At 33.5% G+C, this 20,936-nt stretch overlaps 1 protein-coding gene across 1 annotated transcript; it reads left to right on the forward strand.

Moving 5' to 3' along the window:
* The first annotated feature begins 524 nt into the window (after positions 1 to 524).
* On the forward strand, positions 525 to 20,489 carry top1mt (DNA topoisomerase I mitochondrial). Its single transcript, XM_073830708.1, has 14 exons — positions 525 to 699; positions 1,922 to 2,037; positions 2,398 to 2,519; positions 3,648 to 3,770; positions 3,841 to 4,028; positions 5,544 to 5,688; positions 5,789 to 5,932; positions 7,444 to 7,626; positions 7,828 to 7,896; positions 9,503 to 9,617; positions 9,751 to 9,878; positions 12,799 to 12,893; positions 14,373 to 14,522; positions 20,284 to 20,489. Exons 1-14 carry the CDS (start codon positions 575 to 577, stop codon positions 20,384 to 20,386), a joined length of 1,806 nt encoding a protein of 601 aa, XP_073686809.1. The 5' UTR covers positions 525 to 574; the 3' UTR covers positions 20,387 to 20,489.
* The last annotated feature ends 447 nt before the right edge of the window (positions 20,490 to 20,936 follow it).

Consider the following 20,936-nt stretch of genomic DNA (forward strand, 5'->3'; position numbering starts at 1 on the left):
AATAAGCTTTCCATTGATGTCTGGTTTGTTAGGATGGGACAATATTGGGTTGAGATACAACTATTTGAAAATCTGCAATCTGAGGGTGCAGGGAAATCTAAATATTGAGAAAATCATCTTTAAAGTTGTTCAAATGAAGTTCTTAGCAATGCATATTACTAATCAAAAATGAAGTTTTGATATATTAACGGTAGGAAATTTACAATGATCTTAACTTAATTTCCTAATTATTTTTGTCAAAAAAGAAAAATGGATCATTTTGACCCATACAAAGTATTTTTGGCTATTGCTACAAATATACCTGTGATAGTTAAGAGGTCACATATGGTTAATATATAATATATAAGGGCTTTTTATTACATTTTTTAATTTTGAAAAGTAAATAGGGTAATATTATTTAGCATAAGATTGATTGAATTATGTAAAACAGGAGGACATAAATCGCGCGGAACTGTACTTTATCTGTTGTCGGTCGGACACGCATGCATGTGACGCGCGTCGGCGGCGGTGTCGGGAGTGCGCACTGCGCACGCGCATATGTGCACATGTCGGCTGACCGCTGCGTCTACAGGGAATGAAAACATGTTTGCGTTTCATTTCGCGATTCATTTATATTTCAGCGGAACGTAATAAAGCCACACTCGTTTCCTCTGTCAGACATTATTATGCTGGAGCCGCAAAAACTCTGTCAGACTGCAGGTCAGTTACCATCAGTTTACATGAGCTCAGAGTTTCAAGTTTAATTTAATAATATTATTAATAATTATTAGTGTTATCATAAGATACACGCTACAATAAGAGTTCTTTATTCACATGCGGAACTTTGCTTTAAACAGAATTAATGTAGAGTTGTGTTTTTATGAGAAATCATAGTATTTGAGAGAGGCTGTTCATTAAACATTACCTAAAATCTTAATTATGATGACTTTGTTATTATAATGCATATATATCATTTTAAATTAAGTAATTTTTCTAATAATTATTTTTTTATTTGAGAATTAACTAATTTATAATTATCACCAGTATTGGGGGTAACACAAGTTATGTAATAATATTACTTTTTTCAAGTAACTAGTAAAGTAACGCATTACTTTTTATTGACAAGATATCTTGCTTTTCCTCCATTTATTGATTAAAAGCTCTCCTGTCTCCATGTTGAGAGAAATTGTGAGTAAGATGTTCCTTTAGTTCTAGAATAAATGTGAACATGCATTAATTCATCTCACTCACTAAAAAACAGATACAGTGTTCTTCAAAATAAATAAAAACACTAAAACCTGCAATAATTAAATGTCAAATAATACAAATATCTTTTCTTTAATCCCATTTTATGAACCGATGTCTTTGCTGCCGACCTTCGATGATCCAATTCATCCATACTAATAAACAAAAATGACTCAAGATAATCTAACGTTTGGTTTCCTTTTTTTTATTTCTGAAGAGTTAACATTTGTTCTTCTGTGGTCTACTGTATAGACATCAATTTACTTTTCTCTAATCCTGAGGCTTTTGCTGTGAAAATCTTTTACATTTGACAAAAATACAACTTTTTATATCAAAAACAAACAAGCCCTGCCCAGATTTAAAAAGTAACACAAAAGTAACGTAACTCATTACTTTCCATAAAAAGTAACTAAGTAACATAATTAGTTACTTTTTTAGGGAGTAACTCAATATTGTAACACATTACTTTTAAAAGTAACTTTCCCCAACACTGGTTATCAGTAGTTTTTATTTTTTGTGTTTGTATTTACTCATTGTGCATTATATTCACTGTATTGACTGTAATTGTTCATTAGAAGCATGTCTCTGCTGTATTATTGTGTGTTTGATTGATCTGTGATTGATCTGTGATTGATCTGTGATTGATCTGTGATTGATCTGTGATTGATCTGTGATTGATCTGTGATTGATCGTTCAGGTGGGAAGAGGGAAAGTTATCCGACACACAGAAATGGAGCAGTTTGGAGCACAAAGGACCGTATTTCCCTCCCGAATACGAGCCGCTGCCTGATAACGTCTGCTTTTGTTATGATGGTAAACATGTATTTATTTATGTATTTTTTTTTTTTTATTCTCTTTATTATTATATAATTTAAAATAACTCTTGCTGCGTGTACTACATTAGGCTAAATGAGACTTGCCATAGCACTTGCATGTTATTCCGCTTTTGTTGATTTTGATTGCTTCCCTTGTCCTCTTTTGTAAGTCGCTTTGGATAAAAGTGTCAGCTAAATGTAAATTTCTACAGCGCATTATATCGTACAAACTGATTTAGAGCGGCCTCACAGTGATAAACGGGAAAATAACAGTGTTAATGTTGGAAAGGCCATCAATTCTTAAACAAATTTCAGCTGTAAAGCAGCTCTACAGAATTTGAGATTTGTGTGTTTTCAGGTCAGCCGGTCAAACTCAGTCCAGCTACGGAAGAAATCGCCACTTTCTACGCTAAAATGCTGGATCACGAATACACCACTAAAGAGGTGTTTCAGAAAAACTTCTTCACCGACTGGACGGAGGTCAGAACCAGCCTCTACTATCACACAATTACTAAAGAGTTTGTTTATATTTTGACTAAATTTAGTCTCTTTTTTTAAATTATTTTTTTTATTTTAAATATGTCTTTATCGTTTTTAAATGATAAATCATTGTTACTCATTTGTAAGTTATTTAAAAATAAAGGTAAAAAAAGGTACATTTAATTCATTTGAGTCACTTTTAAATTTAGTTAACATTTATTTAATTTGAAGTGATCGTGTTTTCATTTATTTTACTTTTGGCTAATAGCTATAATAAAAATGTTTTTTTTTAGTTTAGTTTTAGCTGTTTTAATTTAACTATAGTTTGGTATTTTGAAAAATAACTTAAGTTTTTTATATTAATGTTAAGTTAATGTTTGTTTTATTTGAAGTATTTATCTTATTCTTTTTGTTAATGGATTATAGTTTATAGTTAAGGAGAGACACTGCAGGCAAATACACTCTTTTTCATGCATCTGTCAAGTTTGAGATTTTGGTCTTTTTGGTGTTTCATAAAGTGTTTTTTCAGACTAGTGGAAAGAAAACACCCAAAAGACACTGTTAAGTGTTTCTTTTGTAGCACTTAATCTATTTTTTGGCAATAGATTTAAATTACAATTCATATTTTTAAAGGCCAAGATTTTTTTCTCCTACACTGAGCCGTAAATCTCCACTTCAGCAGCTCTTACACACACCACACTTTACATTTGTATTCCTGTCTATATCCTGAAGGTTTTCACAGAGGGATTTGTTCATATAGAATTTGTTTGATTTTATACGTTTTATTCCCTTAAAAATGCTGTTTTCTGTCAAGTTTTTTTTTTCAGAATTATGGAGTGAAAAAATGAGATACCCAAAAAAAATTAAACAAGAAGATTTTTAGATTTTTGTACTAGAAATGTATGCAATTTAGTGCATATTTCATTAAATAATGATCATTTGCACATGTAAACCTAACATTTCAGAAAACTTGTAACACAAAAAATGTTTGCAAGGATCAGTGTAATCAGTCAGCTGGGTAAATTAGGTGATGACTATTAGTTATTTTTTGACCCTGTTCACCTGCAGTGACTCTCCTTAAGGTGATAAAGCAGATTGTGGTGATAAATGTAATTGAGTTCTGTTTAGGAAATGACTGAAGATGAGCGTGAGATGATCACGACGCTCTCCAAGTGTGACTTCAGTCAGATCCACAAGTATTTCGTGGACAAGTCTGAGGAGCGTAAGAACATGACGAAGGAGGAGAAGCAGGTGAGTCTGGATCTTTGGGCTCTTCTTGATCCGCCGGACGTCAGTCTGACCGCAGACGTGTCTCAATCAGGTCCTGAAGGACGAGGCCAAGCAGCTGATGGAGGAGTACGGCTACTGTCTGCTGGACGGACACCGCGAGAAGATCGGCAACTTCAAGCTGGAGCCGCCGGGACTGTTCCGCGGCCGAGGAGAACACCCCAAGATGGGCAAACTGAAGAAACGCATCCAGCCGGAGAACGTGATCATCAACTGCAGCCGGTGACACTCACACATCATACTAATTACAACAATAACAAAACTATTCATTAAATCATTCTCTGAGGAGAAAATCCGTCTTCGTTTTTTATCTGTTTTGAAATGTAAAAAGCGTCTTTTTGTTGTAAAAGTGCTGATTAAGATTTTTAAATGATTTTAAATTGATGATTTTTTTTATTTATTGGATGACCCTTGTTTTTGAAAATAATGTTGAACAGAGAAAACACAGATTAATTAATTAATTTTTAAATAAAAAAACAACAACACTATTGTTGTCAATTTTCATGGATTATTAAACTTAAATTAAGTTTTTTTTTTTTTATGAAATCATTTTTTAGCCAGTTTAATTTGTTCACTGGTTTTAATGGGAAATTTGTATTAAATATAGCACAGATGTCGGAAATAAAATGAAATAAATAAATAAAACTGGTTTCACGGGTCATATTAATGCTAATATGAATAATCATTTAGTTTTTTTTTTAAAGTGAGCCACTGTTTTTGATTTATATTAAATAATATAAGACGATTTAAGAATATTTTACTTAATGTTATGGTAAATAACTTTTCACAGGGCCCTATTATTGTCAAAATTGCAATGATTAAGTTTTATGAATTTATTGGATGACCACTGTTTTAATAGTACATTTGCATCAAATAATAAAGCTCAGATATCAGAAAACTTAACTAAAATAAATAAAACCATTTTCACAGTGGCCTATTTAAAAAAAAAAAAAAAAAAAAAAATGTGTATATATATATATATATATATATATATATATATATATATATATATATATTTTTTTTTTTTTTAATTTCTTTATTTTAATTTAAAGTTTTAATGAATTAATTTGACCACTGTTTTATGGTAAATTTATATTAAATAGTACAATAGGCTCTATTATTTTCATAATTTTAATTGCTTTTTTTATTGAATGTGTTAAATTAAGGTTTTATTAATTCTATTGCTTAGACTTACTTTTTAAGCCATATGGAAGCCTATTTCCGCCACTGAATCACAAATAAAAAAGGTAATTGTGACTTATCTCATAATTCTGACTTTTTTTCCCTCAGAACTGTGAGATATAAACGCACAATTGCAAATTATAAAGTCAGATTTGCAGGATATAAACTCACAATTCTGACTTTTCCCACAATTGCAATTTTGTATCTCGCAATTCTGACTTTTTTCCTCAGAATTGAGATATAAACTCGCAATTTGCAAGTTATAAAGAAAAAAAAAACTGATGTTCACAGAATTGCAAGTTAAATCTCACAATTCTTAATAACTTTCATGTTTATATCACACAATTCTGACTTCATTTCTCATAATTGCAAGTTTGTATCTCGTAATTGACTATAACTCCAAATTGTGAGTTTATATCACAATGATGAGGAAAAAAATCTGTATCGTGAGAAGTCGCAATAACCTTTTTTTTATTCAGTGGCGGAAACGGGCTTCCATAAAACCATTAAAACAGAAGGAGAAAAAACCCTGAAAATCTTGTTTTCTTTCGGCAGAGAGTCAAAGATCCCGAAGCCCCCTGCAGGTCACCGGTGGAAGCGCATTCAGCACGATAACACCGTCACATGGCTGGCGTCGTGGCTGGAGAACATTCACGGACGACCCAAATACATCATGCTGAACCCCAGCTCCAAACTCAAGGTGCGTCTGCACTCACGATGAGGATGAGGATGGTGGTGGTGATGATGATGAAGATGGTGGTGATGGCAGTGGAGATGCTGATGGTGGTGTCTGTGTTCAGGGTGAGAAGGACTGGCAGAAGTATGAGACGGCGCGCCAGCTGAAGAAGAGCGTCAAGTCCATCAGGAAGCAGTACAGACGCGACTGGAAGTCCAGAGAGATGAAGACCCGACAGAGAGGAGTCGCCATCTACTTCATCGACAAGGTCACACGCTCCTCCATCACTGCAGATACCTAGAGCTGATGATTTCACACAATAATTACAGATATTAATTATAATGCATTCAAATGAACTGTCCATCATCTTACAATGATAATCATAATGCAGGACGACTGACTGAATGATGAAGGCTATTAGAATGCAGTTATACGAGCTTAAAATTCAAGATATAAGCACAAAAAAATCACCCTCTTATATTTATATCAAATGAAATAGTTTAGCAATCACACCGGCACGAGTGCTGCTTTTCCCCAATATCTGCACCGCAGCAAATGTGAGACGGATTCATACAATAGTTCAATAAACACAAAGTTCATACTGTTATATTTTAGATGTAATGCCAGTTTTTAGCACTCTGATCAGTGTTGGTGAAGTTGATTAGTGTGCACACTGAAATAGGGGTGTGAGATACTGACAAAAAATAATATGTGACCCTGGACCACAAAACCAGTCATAAGGTTAAATTTTACAAAACTGAGATATATACATCATATGAAAGCTCAATAAATAAGCTTTCTATTGATGTATGGTTTGTTAGGATAGGACAATATTTGGCCGAGATACATCTATTTGAAAATCTGGAATCTGAGGGTGCAAAAAATCAAAAGACTGAGAAAATCACCTTTAAAGTTCTCCAAATTAAGTTCTTGGCAATGCATATTACTAATCAAAAATTACATTTTAATATATTTACAGTAGCAATTTTACAAAAAATCTTCATGGAACATGATCTTTACTTAATTTCCTGATGATTTTGGGCATAAAAGAAAAATCAATAATTTTGACCCATGCAATGTATTTTTGGCTATTGCTGCAAATATACCCCAGCGACTTAACACTGGTTTTGTGCTCCAGGGTCACATATTCTGTATGTTTTTGACCATTTTATCGATAGCACGAATTAGATGAGCGTGTTATTCTGCTGGTATCTTAAGGACTACCATGGACAGCTGACTCCTGAATTTTTTTGATATCCTTCATATTGTGTGGTCAGTTCACAAGCACTGATAGGAATTAATCTTTTCCAATGAGTTTAAATTAAATTTTACCTTTCATGGGCATTTTAACCTTTAAAAAGCCTTTTTTTTTTTCTAAAAGTGTGAATTATCTTTTGAGTCAAATTCTTACATTTTAATCAGTGAATTAGAATAAGACATTTGGGCTGTTACCAAGCAGATTAAATCAGTATCAACAAAATTGATCTTTGCAATGCAGAGGAAACACAGAAGCTGCATCTGAAGAGGCATTTAGATGTATTTGCACAGTTCAATGCAGGACAAACCTGCAGTTACAAATGCATAAATCAAGTTTTGATATATTAAATAAAATGTTGAATACTGATATTTGTACTGATAGTTCGGGACTTCGAGCGCACCTCGCGAATCATTTGATTCAATTCTGGATGTGCTTTGCTTAATTTGTCATTATATTATATTAGTAAAGTCCTTAAAGTTACGTATGTATTTCTATCTGTTTGTGGTGTGTATTGTGTTCAGCTGGCGTTGCGAGCGGGGAACGAGAAGGACGATGAGTCTGCCGATACGGTGGGCTGCTGTTCTCTGCGTGTCGAACACATCACGCTCCACCGGCGTCTGGACGGACAGGAACACGTGGTGGAGTTCGACTTCCTGGGCAAAGACTGCATTCGCTACTACAACAAGGTACCGGTGGAGAAACAGGTCAGACACATGAACACCTGTGCCTCACTTTACCAGCACTCACAAACTAATAGAGTTTAAATGAGTTTATCTTCTTTAGCAGTGTGATGTATGATTGCAGTATAATGAGTAAGAAATGATTTATGGATTTAATATGATTGTATCAGCTGTATTTATGCGTGTTGTGACTGACTGTGTTTTAATGTAATTTTTCACTGGCAGGTTTTCAAAAACCTAAAGCTGTTCATAAAGTATAAAGATCCAGAAGATGATTTATTTGATCGAATCACGGTAAGTGTATTACTGTCAAACATGACTAAATAATCACCAGTCTTATTCATTTCAGTTAGGTTTTATATTTTTCTGTTTTCACTTGTAGTTTAAATTTTAGTCTTCTTTTCAGTTTTATTTGTTTGCCATTTATATTTGTGCATTTAGAAAAATTAAGCACATTTTAAAAGTTTATATGTGACCCAGGACCACAAAATCAGTCATAAGGGTCAATCAATGCATGCATTGTTAGGATAGGACAATATTTGTCTGAGAAACAACTTTTTGAAAATCTGCAATCTAAAAAAATCTAAATATTGACAAAATCATCTTTAAAGTTGTCCAAATGGAGTTCTTAGCAATGCATATTACTACATGATCTTAAGATCCTAATGATTTTTTGGCATAAAAGAAAAATCGGTAATTTTGACCCATACAATGTATTTTTGGCTATTGTATGAGTCAAAATTGATTTCTTTTATGCCAAAAATCATTAGGATATTAAGATCATGTTCCATGAAGATATTTTGTACATTTCCTACCGTAAATATATCAAAACTGATTAGTAATATGCATTGCTAAGAACTTCATTTGGACAACTTTAAAGTAGATTTTCTTAATATTTTGAGTTTTGCACCCTAATATTGCAGATTTTCAAGTAGTTGGTCAAATATTGTCTTATCCTACATCAATGGAAAGCTTATTTATTCATTAACATTTCTCAGAATTTCTAAATATTTACCCTTGTTACTGGTTTTGTGCTCCAGGGTCATGTATAGTTTGTATACATTTTTATTTTTATATATTCTGGTGCATGTTAAATGAAAACGAGTATAAATATGTAAAGTGTATATCTGAAATTGTTCATAACCAGTGTTGGGGAAAGTTACTTTTAAAAGTAATGCATTACAATATTGAGTTAACTCTCTAAAAAAGTAACTAATTACATTACTTACTTTTTATGGAAAGTAATGCTTTACGTTACTTTTGCGTTACTTTTTAAATCTGGGCAGGACTTGTTTGTTTTTAATATAAAAAGTTGTATTTTTGTCAAATGTAGAAGCTTTTTCACAGCAAAATCCTCAGGTTTAGAGAAAAGTAAATTGGCGTCTCTACAGTAGACCACAGAAGAACAAATCTCAACTCTTCAGCAATAGAAAAAAAAGGAAAACGAATTAGATTATCAAGATTATCTTGAGTCATTTTTGCTTATTAGTTTGGATGAATTGGATCATCGAAGGTCGGCAGCAAAGACATCGGTTAATAAAACGGGGTTAAATACATAAAGGATATTTGTATTATTTGACATATTTAATTATTGCAGCTTTGCGTTTTCATTTTGAAGAACACTGGATCTGTTTTTAGTGAGTGAGATGAATTACTGCATGTTCACATTTATTCTAGAACTAAAGGAACATCTTACTCTTGATTTCTCTCCACATGGGGACAGGAGAGCTTTTAATCAATAAATGAGGGGAAAGTAACTCAGATATTTTCTTGTCAATTAAAAAGTAATGCATTACTTTACTAGCAACTTGGAAAAAGTAATATTATTATGTAACTTGCGTTACTTGTAATGCATTACCCTCAACACTGAACATAATAACATTGACACTGTTGTGTTCAGACGATCAACCTCAACAAAGCCCTGAACGAGTGCATGCCTGGACTCACGGCCAAAGTGTTCCGAACCTTCAACGCCTCGACCACGCTGCAGGATCAGCTCAGCAAACTCACCACAGGTGCGTCTGACCCTTGACCCCTGAGCAGACCTGACCTGGAGCGTTTGAGTTATATCAGAAATGAATGATCTGCATCTCATAAATATTCACACGAGTCCTAAAGCTGTAGTTAAAGTGTAGTGTGGTGTTTCAGAGGACATGACGCTGGAGGAGAAGATCCTGTCGTATAACCGGGCCAACAGAGCCGTGGCCATCCTCTGTAACCACCAGAGGGCAGCACCCAAGACCTTTGAGAAATCAATGCAGCTGCTGCAGGAGAAGGTGCCACACCATACAGCACACAGCACACATCTGTCACAGTCATCACCTTCATCATATTTTTTGTTTAATGCATCTGTCAAATTTGAGATTTTTTGCTTTTTCATAGTGTTTTTTTCAGACTAGTGGAATGAAAACACCCAAAAGACACTGTTAAGTCTTTCTTTAAGCAAAAATGACTCAAGATAATCAAACATTTGTTTTTCCTTTTTTTTTTTTTTTTTGCTGAAGAGTTGACTTTTGTTCTTCTGCGGTCTACTGCAGGCTTTTGTTTTGAAAAGGCTTTTACATTTGACAAAAATACAACTTTTTATATTAAAAACAAACAAGCAAGCCCTGCCCAGATTTAAAAAGTAACGCAAAAGTAACGGAACGCATTACTTTCCATAAAAAGTAACTAAGTAACATAATTAGTCACTTTTTTAGGGATTAACTCAATATTGTAACGCATTACTTTTAAAAGTAACTTTTGCCAACACTGACAACCAAAAAAAGTTGCTTTTAAAAAGTAGTACTTTACAATGTTGCATTACTCCCTTAAAAAGTAACTGCTTATGTTACTTTGTTACTTTTTTATGGAAAGAAATGCAATGTTACTTTTGTGTTACTTAAGTAAGCAGTTACTTTGAATTAGTTGAATCACAGCTGAAATTGAATTAGTCTCCAGATTGATAAATTGTGCATTAGCACTGTTATTTTCCTCTTCATTTTTTTCATGCAACCTTCAAATTTGAGATTTTTTTTGCCTTTTCATGGTTTTTTCAGACTAGTGGAATGAAAACACCCAAAAGACACTGTTAAGTGTTTCTTTTATAGCACTTTATGTGTCAATAGATTTCAATTACAATACATATTTTTAAAGGCTTTTTTTTTTTTAAATGAGACACAAATCTCCACTTCAGTAGCACTTACACACACCAAACTTTACATTTTTATTCCTGTCTATATTCTGAAGTTTTTTACAGAGGGATTTGCTTATATGCAAGTAGCTTGTTTTTTTTTTATTTTTCTTCCCCTAAAAATAGTACAAAATACATGGTTTTCTGTCTGTTTTTTTTTTTCTGAATTACGGAGTGACAAAATGAGAAAATCCCCTGTCGAAACATTAGACTCTTATATGTCAAAAAAATGTAAACAAGAATTTTAAAACTGACTTCATCCAGTGATTAGATTTTTGTATTAGAAATGTATGCAAATTAGTGCATATTTTATTAAATAATGGCTTATTTGCATATTCAAACCTAACATTTTAGAAAACTTGTAATACAAAAAAAAAAATGTTTGCAATTAGTAAGGTGATAACTATTAGTTAATATTTTACCCTGTTCACCTGCAGTGTCTCGCATTAAATAATATTACTGAATATTAATAATTTTAAACCGCAGCAGAGCTGCTTCACAGCTGAAATTGAATTAGTCTCCTGATTGATGAATTGTGCATTAGCACTGTTATTTTCCTCTTTGAATCTGTGCACTGTATACAGCGCTGTTTGACTGAGCGACTCATCTTAAATCGAGTTGCCAGGTTATCACAAAAAGTAGTAAATGTACACCTTTCTGTTTTTACTTTTTGTCAAATTTTTAGCCTATTCATTTCTATATTTGTTTATTTACCTTGACAAGAAAATATCAGTTACGTTTTCAAATAAGTGACACCAGTTACTTTCCCTCATTTATTGATTAAAAGCTCTCCTGTCCCCATGTTGAGAGAAATTGTAAGATGTTACTTTAGTTCTAGAATAAATGTGAACATGCATTAATTCATCTCACTCACTAAAAACAGATCCAGTGTTCTTCAAAATGAAAACGCAAACCTGTAATAACTAAATATGTTAAATAATTCAGATATCCTTTATGTATTTAATCCCATTTTATTAACCGATGTCTTTGCTGCCGACCTTCGATGATCCAATTCATCCATACTAATAAGCAGAAATGACTCGAGATAATCGAACATTTGTTTTCCTTTTTTTTTTTTATTGCTGAAGAGTTGACATTTGTTCTTCTGCGGTCTACTGTACAGACGGCAATTTACTTTTCTCTAAGCCTGAGGCTTTTGGTGTGAAAAGCTTTTACATTTGACAAAAATAGAACTTTTTATATTAAAAAAACACAAGTAAGTCCTGCCCAGATTTAAAAAGTAACACACAAGTAACGTAACGCATTACTTTCCATAAAAAGTAACTAAGTAACATAATTAGTTACTTTTTAGGGAGTAACTCAATATTGTAACGCATTACTTTTAAAAGTAACTTTCTCCAACACTGATCACCAAAAAAAAGTTACTTTTAAAAAGTAGTGTTTTACAATATTGCATTACTCTCTTAAAAAGTAACTACTTATGTTACTTTGTTACTTTTTATGGAAAGGAATACATTGTTACTTTTGCGTTACTTTTTAAGTAAGCAGTTACTTAAAGCAGTTTTAGTCTCCAGATTGATAAATTGTGCATTAGCACTGTTATTTTCCTCTTTATCGCTGCTTGAATCTGTATCCAGTGCTGTATGAATGAGCGTCTCATCTTGAATCGAGTGCTCGTGTTTTATGTGTTTGTGCTGAGCATAGATGAATTCAGTCAGACGTTCCTGAGGTCAAAGCTTATTGGATTCCAGGTGGGTTTGTAACTGCAGGGAAGTGAAGCGGTTTGAGCGGTGAGGTCGAGCTTTAAAGGACGAGGCGGTCAGAAATAATCACACGATGATGGAAACAGCCGAGCGACGTCCAGTCCTTTAGACTCCAGCTCTGAGAGCAGCGTCAGCGGGTCACGGGTCACACGCCGCTTAATGCACTGCCGCGCTGGACACACACACACACACACACACACTGACACACTTAAACACACACACACTCACTCGAGAGGAAGATAGAGAGAGAGCTGCCGGCGGTCAGAGGTCACGCTTTTGTCTCTCTGCTTCTTGTTACAGATCCAGAAGAAAAAGGAACAAATTGACGAGGCCAAAAAAGAGCTGAAGGAAGTGAAGAAAGCGCATAAAGATGCTCCGTCTGACAAATCCAAGAAGTAAGGAGTCTTTTTAAATGGTCCCGCACTCAAGGTTAGAGCCGATAATCGCCTGCCAGCAGCGTTTGTGCTGTAAAAGCATGAAATATTCAGGTGGATCAACAGCCAAAAGAGTTCATCTGCAGTCTGTTTGTGCCTGAAGACCTTCACTTTCCAGCGTTACATTCTGGAAATAAGTTGCGCCGGCTCAATTGCATTAAGTTGCGTCAGTGTTTGTCACGTTTTACTATTATACTAATTAAGAAAGTAAATGAAACATTATAAACATGTATTTAAGTTGCTGTAGCTTAACTGCAAATCCTTTAAATTAAACGCTATTCAGAACAGGAATGAATTATCCTTGACAAACCTAAACGAACTGCCAAAGTTTGGGATCGGTAAGATTTTTAATTCTTTTTAAAGAAGTCTCTTCTTCTCATCAAGGCTGCATTTATTTGATCAAAAATGTGGAAAATAAACTGTGATATTGCAAAATGTTATTACAATATAAAATGATGGTTTTTATTTGAATGTACTTTAAAATATAATTTATTTCTGTGATGCATAGCTTAATTTTCGTCAGCTGTTACTCCAGTCTGAAATGTCACATGATTTTTCAGAAATCATTCTAATATACTGATTTATTATAATTATCAATGTTGGAATATTTTTTTTTTTTGGAACCTGTGATACTTAAAAAAAAAAAAAAAAAAGTTAAATAGAACAGTATTTATTCAAAATATAAATCTTTTCTAATAATGTAAATCTATGGTATCACTTTTTATCAATTTAACACATCCTTGGTGAATAATAGTATTAATTTCCTACAAATTTACTGACCCTAAACTGACCCTTTTGAACAGTGGTGTTTATTTTAGAAAATCTTTCTATTTTAAATAAATGCTTTTTTTTTTTTTTTTTTTTTTTTACCTTTTTTTGTTTAATCAAAGAATGCTGAAAGAGTATCAAAGGTTCTAAAAAAAGAGAATCAGAATGATTTCTGAAGGATCATGTGACACTGAAGATTGGAGTTATGATGCTGAAAATTCAACTTTATTTACAGATATAAATTAAAATTTAATGTATATTAATATAGAAACACATTATTTTACATTGTAATAATATTTCACAATATTATTTTTTGTATTTTTGATCAAATGAACACAGCCTTGATTGAGCATAAGACACTTAAAAAAAAATGTTGAAAATCTAATAATCTTACCAATCCCAAACTTTTGAGCAGTAGTGTATGTTTGGGAAAATACATCAAATGCTGTCCTTTTCAGGGTTATGATTTACTGAACCTATTCAAACCTTTTTTAAAAACTGTAAATAAACCTGAACTGAAATATAAATATTAAATGGAAAATGAGTTGGTTGCCAAAGCAACATTTCAAATATTCATTTAGTATAAGCACTAAAATCACTTACTGTAAATAAAAAGTGTGTGTGTGTGTGTGTGTGTGTGTGTGTCTGTGTGTGTGTGTGTGTGTCTCTCAGGCTGGTGGAGAAGAAGGAAAAGGCTGTCCAGAGACTCAGTGAGCAGCTGAAGAAACTGCAGCTGCAGGAAACGGATCGTGAGGAGAACAAGGTCATCGCTCTGGGCACGTCCAAACTCAACTATCTGGACCCGCGCATCTCTGTGGCCTGGTACAAACAAACACACACTAATACATACACACACACACATATATACAAGCTATTCTACAGAATTGGTCCAAAGTCAGAGTTGGAAACATTTTGGGGAAAAAATGTGTTTGTTTGCAAATTGTATAATATCCAAGGTACACATTTCTAGTAATGGTGCAGTTAATTTCCATTTGTGACCCTGGAGCACAAACCAAGTCTTAAGTAGCACAGGTATATTTGTAGCAATAGACAACAATACATTGTACGGGTCAAACTTATCGATATTTCTTTTATGCCAAAAATCATTAGGATATTAAGATCATGTTCCTTGAAGATATTTAGTAAATTTCCTACCGTAAATATATCAAAACTTAATTTTTGATCAGTAATATGCATTGCTGAGAACTTCATTTGGACAACTTTAAAGGTGATTTTCTTAATATTTAGATTTTTTTGCACCCTTTGATTGCAGATTTTCATATTGTTGTAGCTCGACCAAATATTGTCCTATCCTAACAAACCATACTTCAGTGGAAAGCTAATTTATTCAGATGATGTACAAATCTCAGTTTTTAAAAACTGACTCTTTTGACTGGTTTTGTAGTCCAGGGTCACATATTGTATTCTCAGAAAGTTTTGAAATATTTGTCCTCTCACCAAATTTGTCACTACCTAAACACTGTAATATTAATTTAATTAGAAGGGTTATATTGACCTATTAAGAAATTGCTTGCATCTAGATTGTAAATATATCTGTTTGCTGTTTTATACAAAAATCTTCAGAGGTAAATCTCAAAGTCAAAATCACCTTTACTGTAAATTCTGCCACATGTACAGGACGTACAGAGAATTGAAATTGTTTTACTCTCAGACCCTTGGTGCATAACAGATAATATTAAATACAAAAGGTAGAATTTTTAAATTACAATTAAATACAATTATACATAAAATCTAAAAAATAAATAAATAATGAAATAAATATACAGTTAAATTAACTATATTGCAAGTGTAATGTATGTTTGTTGTATCCAATTTTTCTTTGTAAAAGGCAAAAAGTTGATCCTACTGATTTCAAAGTTAAGGATTCATTAGTTTGAATATACATTGAAACAAACTATCATAACATCTTAGTTGATAATTCAGTATAGTTATTTTTGACAGAACATCTCATGTTTCATTCGTGACAGTAATGCTTTGGTAGCAACCACATCATATTACAGATTTTACATTGCATACTAAAGCAAACAATTTAAGTACAGTTATGGATTTTTTTGTATTTTAGTATATTTCTTACAAATATGAGGATTATGTGTTCTCTTTTGTCACTACTGAAACAATGATGGTATGTTCTATGGGATAAAATCCAAAAAGAAATATTTGGTGGAGTTGAAAAATTTTATTTATTTTTTTTTTTTTTACTTCACTTTAAAAAAAAAACTAAACTAAACAAAAAACACTTTTATAAACAATAATGGAAAAAAAAATTCAATATAATTTTCATAAGTTGAAATTTAAGGGTTAGCGTTTGGGACAGCCACCTCCCAATTGAACGTACCAAATAAATGATTAATTTATATATATTAAGCTGAGTAATATTTAAAATATTATTGTGGGTTACAATAGATAATTTGAGGTTAAAAAGTATATAAAATGTTTTTTTATAAAATAACTGATCATTTCGACCTTCTAAGACCCTTATTCCTCGACTGCGATCGTTTAGATATGGAGATAAATCCTGAAATGTTTTCCTCAAAAAACATAATTTCTTTACGACTGAAGAAAGAAAGACATGAACATCTTGGATGACAAGGGGCTGAGTACATTATCTGTACATTTTTGTTCTGAAAGTGAACTACTCCTTTAATAAACATCTAAGATTTGAATACTTTAATGCTTTTTAAATGTGTTTTTTGTTTGTGGGGCAGCAGTTTGCACCAGTTCTGTAGAATGGCCCAAACACACATATATTCACAAACACACTCTGCTTTTCCACCGTCATGAGTGCTGGTGCTCATCGTGACCCTGTTTCAGCAAATAAAAGGAGCTGCCAGTTGTTATTCTGACAGCAGGAGCTGCTTTTCAGATCAGATCAAATCTGGTCAGTCACTATAAATGTTTTTCCTCTTGTAAATGACAAAGGAACTATCAACACACTGAATTAAATGACTCTGGATGTCAAAATAAGTTTGTAGAGCTAAGAATAAAAGGCCTGATCACATGAAGAATGGTAATAAGTAATATATAGTAAAAATACGATTCTTTCAGAATGATTTTTGTCCAGCTGATAATCTAAAAAACATTGACAGCCAATCAGAATCCATTCTGGAGTATTTAAAGTGACGGATGACTAAACTGCAGCGTTTCTATTAAACTGGTGCCAATGATGTAATTATCATTCTTTGTCTAAACAAGCCTCAAGACTGTTTAGTGGCTGTTAGACGGTAACACACTCCGTTAAATCATCATCAGCTCTGAATCAAATCATGTGTTCAAGTCCTGCTGGGAAACTGGAGTTGATGAGTTGAGAAGATAATTAAGATGTTGAGAGCGTTCGGATCGCTTCAGTCAGAGCTAAATGGAGATCTAAATTCAGAATGATTTTTTAAATCTACTTCTAAAACATGATAAAATAATGCCAGGGTTCGTACAAAGTGCTTGAAGTATTTGACTTTTTGAAATTAAAAGCCTGGAAAACTCTTGAAAATAGCAATATTTCTGAAGAGGTGCTTGAAAAGTTCTTGAATTATTGAAAGACCATGTATCTAAGTGTTTCATTTTGTCAATAAGCACATCTTTTCACACAAAATTAACAAAAAACATACCTTTTTCGTTATTTCAGTTGATTTCAGAAAGCAATGGAGCTAAGCCAGTAGTAATACTGACAGTGTAGAGTAAACATGGCTATAGATGCGAAAAGAGGAACAGATGAACCGAATCAATTGAGTCATTTACACCGGAGTCGCTCCGATTGATTCAAACTCATGAATCAGTCATTCATTTCAAGCGATTCACTAGTAACGTCACTATTCATTTCCAAATTTCGACATCGCCTCTAATGTTTTTAAGAAGCATGTAGTGATGGGTGAATTGATTTGTTTTTTTGAAAAGCAAGACAAAACTGTGCAAAGCAAATATTGTCTATTTAATTTATGCAATGGTGAAAAAATTGGCCCAATACACTAGTACGTCTTCAGGAATTGGCCTTCGGTCCATTGTGTAATTTTGTTCGGCTTCGGCCAAGAATTTTTATTTCGGTGCATCCCTAATTTTTTCCTATTTCCAATAAAACAAAAAAAGTTGCATGTAGAAAAAAACCATAGTATTGTACAATTTATAATAAAAAAATTACAATTTCAGTTTACAGAAGCTTCTGAATTAACAACAAAAAAGCAAAACATTTTAAGCACATTACAGAGTACTATAAAATTAATATCAAGGAATTTGCAAGCACTACTTTGTTTTTAAATGACTTCAATCAGATATCACTTACCGAAAAAAAGGCAAACACATCCAAAGTATTGCTACTACAGTATTACAAAGTTACAAATCACAAAGGGATTTGCATTTGTGTATACTTTTTTTCTTTGTTTGAAAGAAAAAAGTGAATCGCTTAAAATTAATGACCGAGTTACAAGTTCGAATCAATCGAGTCATTTACGCTGAAACGGTTGATTCAAACTCGTGACTCGATCATTAATTTTAAGTGATTCACTTGTAACTTCACCATTCATTTTTAGAATTTCAACATTAACTGTAACAATTCTAAAAAGCACATAGTGAAGGGTGAAATGAAGCTTTTCAGAATTCCGAATCAGTTGAACCATTGTGTCACAAAATTATTCATTCTTTCAAAGCACTCCAATCGGATCACGAATCATTTGATTTGAATCATTCAATTCACAAGATGATTCACGAACCCATTCCGATCTAAGCCTGCATCCCAATGTGCATACTATCCATCCTAGAGTCTATGTAATATTAGTAATTTTCAATACTATTTAGGGCAGATAGGGTGAATCGTATGCACAATGGGATGCAGGGTATATTAAATGATTTGGCATGCACTCTCTGAAGTCCCGATCTGAATCAAATGATTCGCGATCCGATTGGAGCGCTTTCAAAGAATTTATCATTTTGCGACGCAGTGGTTTAACTGATTCAGAGTTTCTAAAAGCTTTGTTTCACCCATCACTACGTGCTTTTTAAAATTGTTACAGGCGATATCGAAATTCGAAATGAATAGTGAAGTTACTAGTGAATCACTTAAAACTAATGATCGAGTCACGAGTTTGAATCAACCGGAGGAGTTCAGCGTAAATGACTCAATTGATTCGAACATGTGACTCGATCATTCATTTTAAGCGAGTCACTTTTTTCTTTCAAACAAAGAAAACAGTATACACAAATGCAAATCCCTTTGTGATTTGTAACTTTGTAATACTTTAGTAGTAATACTTTGGATGTGCTTGACTTTATTTTTGCCTTTTTTTTCGGTAAGTGATATCTGATTGAAGTCGTTTAAAAACAAAGCAGTGCTTGAAAATTCCTTGATAATCATTTTATAGTATCTGTACGAATTCCGTAGTGTGCTTAAAATGTTTTTTTGTTGTGACTAAACTCAGAAGCTTCTGTTAACCTGAAATTGTATTTTTTTATTATAATTGTACAATACTATGGTTTTTTCTACATGCAACTTTTTTGCTTTATTGGAAATGGGGAAAAAATTAGGGATGCACCGAAAAAAAATTCTTGGCCGAAGCTGAACAAAATTACACAATGTGCCGAAGGCCAGTTACTGAACACGTATTAGTGTATTTGGCAAATTTTTTTCACCATTGCATAAATTAAATAGCCAATATTTGCTTTTTCAATTAAAAAATATTTACTTAAAACTGAACACTTTTAACATTCTAGTAGACATTATAGCCTACCAACAAACCACAGTTTAACTTAAAATGAATAAGTTAGTAAAATAATGGCCATTTTTTAGACCTCCTTCTTGAATCAGGCATGTGTTTTTAATGCACAAATAAATGCAGCCTTGCTGAGCAAATGAGAATAAATGTATTAAAAGAGCTGTTGCAATTATTATTAGCATTAGTTTTGTCTTTTTAAAATTTATTTTACAGAACAACAGTAAAAGTGACTTTGCTGACTTTTATTTAGTGGTAAACCCGCAAGAAGAGCTCAGTCCTAGTGTTTGCTGGCAGCAGCAGATTTGTGAATGATTGTCATCTTTGGTCTTTGAACCCTGGCTAAGGAGCTGCTGTCAGAATAAACACAATTGGTGTCTGGTGTATTAGACAACAGAACGTTCTGGAGTTGATTGACTAATGGATGATTTCAGTCATCATACAGTAACCTTTCTCTTCTCATGAAGACATGCGATGCGCTTCTAAACAGTCTCTCGCTGTCGCTGCTTGGAATGATTTTTGCGTCTTTCTCAGACAGTTTTAAATGCGTCCACACTGACCACATGTTTGATCATTAGTGCACGCCTCTATTTGATCACCTCACCTCATTATTCAGTATAATTATAATATTAATAATTATTATTTTCGGTGCATCCCTAGTATTTTCATGCAACTTATTTTTATTTACAATTTCATAGACTTTTAATTAATGTACCATTTTTAAAATCTGTCCGACACGCCTTGAACGCGTCACAACACCAGCGTCATTTGGGTGGAAAAAGCATCACATTTACTTTCATAAAACAGAAGCTGCTGCTACCATTGATGCATTGATTAATTAATTGATTGATTGATTGATTGTTCGGTAGGTGTAAGAAACACAAGGTCCCCATTGAGAAGATCTACAACAAAACCCAGAGGGACAAGTTCGCCTGGGCCATTGACATGACAGACGAAAACTTCCATTTCTAAAGATCCGCCTTTGTTTCTGTGTTAATCGTGTGCTGTTTGATTATTTGTGGTGTTATGTTTTGTTTTGATCTGTTGCATCTCCAGTAAAGCCTCTCATACATTAGCTCACTGTTCTTTCTTTCTTTCTTTTACGTGAGCGACAGCTGCACGTCTCTAAACGCTTCGGTACGGACACGCGAGTCACACAAGAATAGTGCAGGAGGTTTTTTTATAGCAGGTCTTCAATATTTGATCAGCCGCTTCTACCTGCTGGTTTTAAATGAGGCTGAAGGTGCGGTTCGGAATGTCAACGTGACGCCAGAGAGTCCGGATCTCCAGGGAATCTCAGACGCTCCGTTTCTGTGCGCTGATCTCACGATCGACTCTGGCGTTTCACTCGGTGTCATCAGAGAGATCGGGATCAGCGCCGGAGACTGCGGTGGGATTTGGGCCGGATTAGAGTTTCTCTGAGAGGAGCGGCTGGGAATAATAAGGGCTCTGGGATCCGCAGTGTGTTCGCAGGGCCGTCGTGACCCGCTCGCATCGCCTTTATTACTGCAACAAAACACAG

Source organism: Garra rufa, chromosome 24 (genome assembly GCF_049309525.1).
Source record: "Garra rufa chromosome 24, GarRuf1.0, whole genome shotgun sequence".
NCBI lineage: Eukaryota > Metazoa > Chordata > Actinopteri > Cypriniformes > Cyprinidae > Garra > Garra rufa.

Bases quoted from the DNA above. Each gene is read 5' to 3' on its own strand.
- top1mt (XM_073830708.1), top strand. From the start codon at position 575: ATGAAAACATGTTTGCGTTTCATTTCGCGATTCATTTATATTTCAGCG. The intron at 2,038-2,397 runs GTAAACATGTAT...GTGTGTTTTCAG, and splicing joins CGTCTGCTTTTGTTATGATG to GTCAGCCGGTCAAACTCAGT. The intron at 9,618-9,750 runs GTGCGTCTGACC...GTGGTGTTTCAG, and splicing joins GCTCAGCAAACTCACCACAG to AGGACATGACGCTGGAGGAG.